The 9,349-nt window shown below is 40.6% G+C and overlaps 1 protein-coding gene across 1 annotated transcript; it reads right to left on the bottom strand.

The window, feature by feature from the left end:
- Positions 1-1,299: 1,299 nt before the first annotated feature.
- Positions 1,300-1,923, bottom strand: LOC139471426 (ras-related protein Rap-2a-like). The gene has a single exon (XM_071253790.1). It carries the CDS (start codon positions 1,921-1,923, stop codon positions 1,300-1,302), a length of 624 nt encoding a protein of 207 aa, XP_071109891.1.
- Positions 1,924-9,349: the final 7,426 nt, after the last annotated feature.

Here is a 9,349-nt window from a genome sequence, read left to right as displayed (position 1 = left end):
TTCAAATGTTCAACTTATGTCTTCGGCTATTACCCTTGTGAATCTGTTTCCTGGGGACCCTATTATCAAATTCCGTGGAAAACAGATCAAGGAATTGTTCACAGTCAGCAGCAATTTCATTTGATGTTTCTTTATTTTTCCAACAGTGCATGTAACAGCTTCCTCATTTTCATTTTGTTGTAGGGTTATATGGCATTGTGATTCATTGTTAAACAATGATTGTAACTGTATTACATTGTTTTTGTTGAGATTCAGTAGAAGTTCATTACATTGTATTTGGACAATGAGTAGTTGTCAGGAATGTAGTACAATTGAATGTAAGCAGTGGTGAGGAAGTTATATCATTAAAACGCTCGAATTATCTGTAAACTTTCGGAATAGCATGGATATATGTCAAGCCTTATAGAAACATTTGGAGTATTCTGTGATGTTCTTGTGACACATGACTGGTCGAGCACTGTGTGGAAAGTGCCTGAAGCTAGTTCGACCATATAAGTGGAGTGGGCGTGTGCCAGTCATCTCACATTTCACATTACATCAAGACCAGCAGTTGTATGAAGTTCACTTATCACCACGGATTCCCAGCCTAGGCCTGTCTCGGAAGCTTGACCACAGTTGCGGATTGGTCTCAATTATTATCACTGAACTTTTGCCATCACCTCTGCCATCATATTTTGTATTTGATACTGCCATTGAATATCGTACTACATCTCCATTACATACTGCCATTGTAATTGCTGTGCAGTAATTTGTAAACCTAGTTAATTGTATAATACAATTGTTGATTGTGTACCATTTGTTTTCTTTCACACTGTTTTTGTTTCGAGAACCAGTGAGTGTTGGAGTAGCCATAATGTGAGAAAGGAAATTCAATACCCCTGCTCCGCTGATCGGGAGCATATATTGAATGTCATTGCAAGAGAGTAAAGGGAAAAATAGCTGTGAAAATTATGAATGGGTCTCTGGACATCAGTGATGACAGCAGGTGTTCCAGAAATGGGTAGGCAATTTCCTGCCCTACCGGTAGCACCCGCAATTCCAAGTATATCGGTGTACCGAGCCATCACCCCAACTGTTTATCTAAACGACAGACTGATTTGATTTGAACAATGTTTTATTAAAGCACTTCTATAAATGTTTATAAATAACATTTTTAAGTATATACATTAGATAATAAGCCAAAGGCTTTTATAAAATGTCAATTCATACAAGGACAAAATAATATTTTCAGCTATTGTAATTGTAACAAGAAATATATTCATAACACATTAATTAACCAGAAGTGTTTGTGTTCAAATATTATCTTGGCGCAGAACACGTTCCTAAACCGGATGTCAGCCATCTGGCTCCTTTTGGGAACTGTACTAAATCGTAGGCATGGGAACTCAGTTGGACCTTTACCTTGGCAAGTTTCAGGACTTTCCTAAACACCTCTGTGACACTGTTGTGGTCCATGGCGCAAGCCTCAACGTACTTGGTTTTCCACTCTTTCCTGGCAAACAGTTTTGCTCCTTTACATGAGGTAATTCTCTTTTCATCATCTATGTCACTCTTGTTCCCTACCAAGAGAATGGGAACTTTTGTCGTCTTTTTGATGCGAACAATTTCATCTCTCAGCATGGCCACAGTTTCAAAGGAGCATTCGTTGCCCAGGGAGAAAACAAGAATAAATGCATCTCCTGTGGCCATTGCCATCCGTCTTCTTTCCTGGAAGCAATATCCCCCTGGAGTGTCCACGATGTCCAGGGAAATTTGTTGCTTTTTGTCAGCAAGAACAGTCGTTTGTTGTTCCAGCTCGATGGTGAAGCCACTGCTTTCGAGAAACTTGTGATGGAGGAACTGGGAGATGATGCAACTCTTCCCAACCCCAGGAGCTCCCAGGACAACGATCCTGAAACTTTGGATGGTATTAGTTGCTGACATGCCTGCTGTTGTTGTTTTGACGACTCTACACAGTTGGTCTACAGTCTGTGTGAAGTGCTGATTAAAAAGGAAGTGTAGGTGGTGCAAGCCAGTCGGAATACATGAGACAGTATGCTTTCAAACAGCTTTTATATGATTGCTGAATTAGATTTATGAATCAGTTGACGTTGTGTACTAGAATCGTGTTAATTGAAAGAAGGTGTTGTATCAAGAAAACAATTAGTATGAAATGTGTATTCACACGTCATTGTTCGCTCATGACGCCGAAGACCCGGGTTTGATCTCCGTCGTTGCTCACAATCCTATGGTGGCCCATAAGGGACATGGAGTCTGTTTTTCAAAATTTTGATATTTCACTTTTGCAAATTAACACAATTTGTCTTACAAATATGTGATAAATCATGTGTAAAGAAGATATTGAATCACTGAAAAGTGAAACGAAAATGTCTTAAACTAAAATGGAAATGTCAAAAACCAAAACGAAAATGACAAAAACTAAAAGGAAAATACAGAAAACTATTTCCACCGAGGTGATACTATTCCAACCGCTGTGATAATATTTCCTCCGCGGTGAAAACTATTTCCACGATGGAAATAGTTTTCTGTTGTTTCATTTTCGTTTTTGTCATTTTTGTTTTGGTTTTTGACATTTCCATTTTAGTTTAAGACATTTTCGGTTCACATTTCAGCGACTCAATAGCTACTTGAAAGTACATTTTCCATGTTTTCGGTTGTTATTATACGTGATTTATCACATATTTGTTTGACAAATTGTGTTATTTTGCAAAAGGTTACGATAAAAGTAAGTGAAACATCAAAATATTGAAAAACAGACTCCATGTCCCTTATGGGCCACCGTACAATCCGCCTATGACGCGCGAACCAGTGTTAGAAAGTATATCTGTTAACTACAAACACTTTAAAACAAACACCACCAGATGTAGTGGTCTCCCACAACGTACAGCTGCTGAACAAAAGTTTGTTACATTGCTATGTTTACATGGCTATGAAGACTTTATACACATATTACAAGGTTATTAATACTTTTATTGTAGCGCTATTTGGTATCAGAAGAAAGTACATTCAATAAGGAGTATTACCCCCTTTTGCTTTTCGTAGTGCCTATATTCGTTTAGGCATCGATTCCAAGAGACTACGACAGGTATCTTTTGAGACAGAATACCAATATTTCCGGAGCTCCTGGCTTGATGTAGGCATTTCCCTAGCAACTCTCTTGCCAATAATGTCCCAGAGAGTCTCAATAGGGCTCATGTCAGGGGAATTACCAGGCCATTCCCATAATGGTATGTTTCTGACAGCCAAAAACACACGAATGCTCTTGGGCAGGGGCTTTATCTTGCTGAAATAGGAATGTTTTACTCGGAAATACAAGACAATCACACTGTGTTTTGAGGTCATTGATGATCTCAGTCTGATATTTCTGGGAATTAAGAGTACCATGCACCTTTTTAAGAATACCGGTACCATTTGCTGACATGAGTCCCCAAACGTGAACCTGGGGTGGGTGTTTTACGGTCACCTGTGAACAATAACTGCGGTATCTCACATTTTGGAGACGCCTTACTTTCATCCTACGCCTATTACTAAAACATCTGAAAATAGATTCATCGGAGAAAAGTACAGGTTCCAATCTGCCACTCTGAAATGTGCGTGTGCTCTTGCCCAGTCCCGTCTCAGTTTTCTCTGCCTTGCATTCAGAAGGGGTTTTCTACAAGGGACGTAACATTTCAACCCAAATTGTTGTAGAGGTCTTGAGATTGCCATGTGACTGATCCGCAAACCAACACTTTTCCGCACAATACCCCTCAAAATGTTGAGAGTTGAGAATCTGTTTATCATACACAGTTTGCGTATCAATCTGTCTTCTCTTTCTGTTGTGCATCTTGGTCTGCCAGACCTGGGTGCATCAATAACATCTCCTGTGGCATTAAAATGTTTCATCAACTTTACCATACCATGTATTGCGATACTGCAATTGTATTTTTCGGCCATCACTTTCTGAATTTCCTTCCATTTCAGTCCAGTGTGCCTGAGGGTGACAATCCGGGTTCTTTCACTAAAAGTTAAATTTCTTTGCTTTGTCATATTTGCGGCAGCAGATATTGAAAAAATCCGTTATCTAAGACAATTCTGCAAAAGAAAACAGATAAATTCATTTTTGGTAATGCCAATTTTAAATGGCACCGGACATCAAGTCATGAAACCCTCAGTACAGTGCAGGAATTTCGTAAGTATCTTTATATTAGATTCCAATAAGAGTATATTACATTCGAAAGCAATTAATGATTCGAAGAAATATGCAGTTTAGTTGTATCATAATCATTAGACAGTACATGTTCAAAATGAATGTACTCACCGAGACAGACTGGCGATACCTGTAGAGAGTACCTCCGCAACTTCAGCAGAAATTGTTAAGGATCCATAATCTAACTTAATGTTCTGCATAATACCAACATTTGTGTTGCCTTATTTGCATGTGAAATGTGTGGACTATCTTATTTTGACAAGAAAAGACCATCTTTAATACTTTTTGGGGAAACGAATGCAACAACTGTTATGAAATTTGTGAATGTAACAAACTTTTGTTCAGCAGCTGTATGCATAGGTATATACGTTTCCGCTTGGTCGGACCAACTCGAAGATTTGATAACTTCTTAGAAACATCCCTCTTCTTAACGTAGATACTGTTTCAATATTTTTATTTGTTTGTCGTTTAACGCCGCACTCAGCAATATTCCAGCAATGTGACGGCGGTCTGTAAATAATCGAGCATCGATCTTTGCAATTGGGATACGATGACATGCATCAACATTTTCGGTTCACATTTCAGCGACTCAATAGCTACTTGAAAGTACATTTTTCATGTTTTCGGTTGTTATTATACATGATTTATCACATATTTGTTTGACAAATTGTGTTATTTTGCAAAAGGTTACGATAAAAGTAAGTGAAACATCAAAATATTGAAAAACAGACTCCGCCTATGACGCGCGAACCAGTGTTAGAAAGTATAACTGTTAACTACAAACACTTTAAAACAAACACCAGATATAGTGGTCTCCCACAATATATGCATACGTATATACGTTTCCGCGGGGTCTGACCAACTCGAAGATTTGATAACTTCTTGGAAACATCGCTTCTTAACGTAGATACTGTTTCTATGGTTTTATTTGTTTGTCGTTTAACGCCGCACTCAGCAATATTCCAGCAATGTGACGGCGGTCTGTAAATAATCGAGCATCGATCTTTGCAATTGGGATACGATGACATGCATCAAAATTTTCGGTTCACATTTCAGCGACTCAATAGCTACTTGAAAGTACATTTTCCATGTTTTCGGTTGTTATTATACATGATTTATCACATATTTGTTTGACAAATTGTGTTATTTTGCAAAAGGTTACGATAAAAGTAAGTGAAACATCAAAATATTGAAAAACAGACTCCATGTCCCTTATGGGCCATCGTACAATCCGCCTATGACGCGCGAACCAGTGTTAGAAAGTATATCTGTTAACTACAAACACTTTAAAACAAACACCACCAGATGCAGTGGTCTCCCACAACGTACAGCTGCTGAACAAAAGTTTGTTACATTGCTATGTTTACATGGCTATGAAGTCTTTATACACATATTACAAGGTTATTAATACTTTTATTGTAGCGCTATTTGGTATCAGAAGAAAGTACATTCAATAAGGAGTATTACCCCCTTTTGCTTTTCGTAGTGCCTTTATTCGTTTAGGCATCGATTCCAAGAGACAGAATACCAATATTTCTTTACCAAATTCCAGAGCTCCTGGCTTGATGTAGGCATTTCCCTAGCAACTGTCTTTCCAATAATGTCCCAGAGAGTCTCAATAGGGCTCATGTCAGGGGAATTACCAGGCCATTCCAATAATGGTATGTTTCTGACAGCTGTTAACTACAAACACTTTAAAACAAACACCAGATGTAGTGGTCTCACACAATGTCTGCATACGTATATACGTTTCCGCTTGGTCTGACCAACTCGAAGATTTGATAACTTCTTGGAAACATCGCTTCTTAACGTAGATACTGTTTCTATGGTTTTATTTGTTTGTCGTTTAACGCCGCACTCAGCAACTTTCCAGCAATGTGACGGCGGTCTGTAAATAATCCAGCATCGATCTTTGCATTTGGGATACGATGACATGCATCAACCAAGTCAGCGAGCCAGACCACCCGATCCCGTTAGTCGCCTCTTAGGACAAGCATAGTCGCCTTTTACGGGAAGCAGAGTTTGCTGAAGACAAATTCTAACAAATTGCCATCCGTCTTTCCTATATTCACAGAAAGTATTTAAGGTGAATCAATACTAGGCCTGTGGTTAAAGCGGTTCATGGATACACGGAGGACCTGGGTTCGTTGTTCAATTTGCATCTCTATGTAATTGATGACATACTCCCTGGCTACCACGACATCTATAAATCTAATTTGTGCGTCTGAACCTAAAGACAAATATACTGAACCGCAAAAGAAACGTCCCCATGGATAGATATATGAGAAACCTTATTTGTCCAAACACTGTAAACATACTTTAAGACATATTAAAAAAATATAACTTGGCAGAACTGATCATCAAGGTTGGAATTAAAGTGTCAAATGTTCTTAAAGTGAAACACAACACTAGTCGCTGCGAAAATGGCATCACAAGACAGTATCTCGTGTGTCCTGCCGTGCCACGTCGATACATGGAATAGATGAGGCGGTTGATGAAGGCCATAGGCACTTGACCCCACAGTCTGAGGAACGCCTGACGCAGTTCACCTGCAGTTGTCGGCCTTGGTCGGACGTCTTTCGGCCGTCTTTGAATCTCGTCCCACAGGTGCTCAATGGGATTTAAATCGGGACTGAGGGCAGGCCACTGCATGGTTCTGATGCCATTCTGCTGGAGGAAGTCTCTTGTTGCTCTCGCAGTGTGGGCACGGGTGTTATCATGCTGAAACTCGTGGTTGCGGCGAGGTGCAAAATGAGGTATGGCGTAAGACTTGATCAATGTACCGAGCTGCTGTGACACCATTGCCTCTCCCTGGACCGATGTTCTGAAAGACCACAGGCAAGACCAATATCACCCCACACCATGATGCTCGGAGCACCCCACGAGTCTCTCTCAACAACACAAGCATCCGAATAACGTTCCCCACGGCGTCGCCAGACTCTCTCTGCCATCTGTTGTTGAGATACAGTTGCGGCTCTTGTCTGAGAAGTGGACTTTTCTCCACTGCTGGTGGCACCAATTCTGGTGCTGTGTTGCCCACTGAGGACGGTTCTGGCGATGACGTGGTGTCAGAATGGGTCCCCGGTGTGGCCTGTGACAGTGGAGGTGTCAATCGTCGACGCACGGTGTCCGCACTAATGTGTCGCTGGTGTGCCCCTATGGTCTGTCGAGTAGTTTCCGCAGCAGTAACAAAGCGATCTTGAAGATGCTGTCGCACAATCTGACGATCCTGACGTCGGGTGGTGACCCTTGTCGCTCATCTGTAGTGTTGGTGGTCTGGTACCGTTGTTGGAGCCTGTGTATGGTCCTTACGTGGACTTGAAATGCATTGGCTATTTGCCGGGCGGTTTGCAATCGTCCAAGGGCTTGGTGTCGCTGATTTCTTGTCAATCTTGGCATGTGGTAGCGATTCAATAACGAATGAATGTTATCCGATCTTGGTGGATTTGTATAGGGCAAGAAATGGGGGAACGCGTGTGCATTTCAATTTGCACGAAACTCACGTGCATCGGGTAACCATGGCTGTTGTCGGGATGCGTTTGGGCGATCGGTTTTATTGTCATCTGCTTTGTTTTTCAAATATAATTTTTCCGGACAAGGTAATGTTAAATTTTAGAAACTTAAATATTTAAATGACAACTTTTCATGCAATGTTTCTTGGGATGGCGTTTCTTTTGCGGTTCAGTATATTAAACTTTGGATATGCACCATTCTGAGAGAGGAAATTAGGAAATTTAAGATTTGTTCCCGAGTTCGTTCGTTCGTTCGTTCGTTCGTTCGTTCGTTCTTGAGTGAGTGAACGCTTTTTTTTCTGAGAGAGCGAGTGAGTTTAACGCCTCTTTGAACTTATTCAGTTATGTATCGAAACGATGCAGGTGAATCCCACAGGAAGATGGTCCACGGTAAAGATGCTGACGCCGTTCCTCGAGGCGACATGCAGAAGACAATGAACGGTCGTGATTGGACTGAAATGTAGATCATATCACTGAATGTTTGGTGTCCAAATCGTACCATCTGGAACATTATCATGCGACTTTTACACAATGACAATGCAACCTCGGCCAAATTGATGAAGGGAAATATCATTGTTTCACTCATATGAACACGTTTGATAACTTTCATACGGCTTTCGTCAATCTCTTAACATATAATACTACTCGTTATTTTGTCCTCTCCGTTGCCGAAAGAATATGAGTGAGTTAACGGGTAAGAGGGTGTTTTGGTGATTGAAAGAGTGAATGAGTGAGTGAGTGAGTGAGTGAGTGAGTGAGTGAGTTTAACGCCGCTTTTAACAGTATTTCAGTTCACATCTTCCCGAGGCAAAGGGAGGTAACTGACTGTAAAAGTCCAGTTTCCACCCATGCCGAACTAGGCTGGGCTAGATCGTAGCGCCACCAGTGGCTATTACGAGGTATAACCCTTCTAAACCAATCAGATTCCCTCTCTCATATCGTATGCATTTGTTTCAAACAAAATGGCGTCGTCAAGTGAAGACGGTCTGGATGATAATCAAGATCTGTATTTTAACAAAACGGGTTTTACTTCCCAAAGTGCATCAAAACACGTGAGCTACTGGATGCTACAAGAACAGATATGGAAAAAATCTCTTGACGCTGAGTTGACGGCACACTTGCTTTGCAAATCCTGCAATTCACCGAAATATGCACGGAAATTTACGAACCGGATGTCGATTTCGTTACGCGATTTCGATTGGACCATGCATAGACTCGTTAGTCTTTTAATTAACAACATTAATGTAAATAAATTATAAATGTTAGGGTCACGACTGCGGGGAAAGTGTGTTGGGTAGTATTCTAGTCACGTGACCTGCTGAAACAAGTTCCACTATGGACTACTCTCAGTCGTGGCCGAGATGGTCTATATAAAACGTTGCCAGTTACAACCACCAACTGATAAACAACAAACAGAAAGGCCGGAAGCAAGTACAGTAGACTACGGTTAAAACGAACATGCTTATAACGAACTGACGGTTATAACGAACTTACTTTTTGGTCCCGACTATTTGCTGTAGTTATGCTGTGTATATGCTTATAACGAACTACGGTTATAACGAACTAAAATTAGCAGTCCTTCTGAGTTCGTTATAACCGTAGTGTACATCCGGTTTGGTCGGCCTTGTTTTCACACATGACATTGTAA

Source organism: Haliotis cracherodii, unplaced genomic scaffold (assembly GCF_022045235.1).
Source record: "Haliotis cracherodii isolate W230 unplaced genomic scaffold, xgHalCrac1.p SCAF_22, whole genome shotgun sequence".
Taxonomy (NCBI): Eukaryota; Metazoa; Mollusca; class Gastropoda; order Lepetellida; family Haliotidae; genus Haliotis; species Haliotis cracherodii.
Note: the sequence above shows the minus strand (reverse complement) of the source record. Positions and strands in the feature narration are given on the sequence as shown.

Bases quoted from the DNA above. Each gene is read 5' to 3' on its own strand.
- LOC139471426 (XM_071253790.1), bottom strand. From the start codon at position 1,923: ATGTCAGCAACTAATACCATCCAAAGTTTCAGGATCGTTGTCCTGGGA.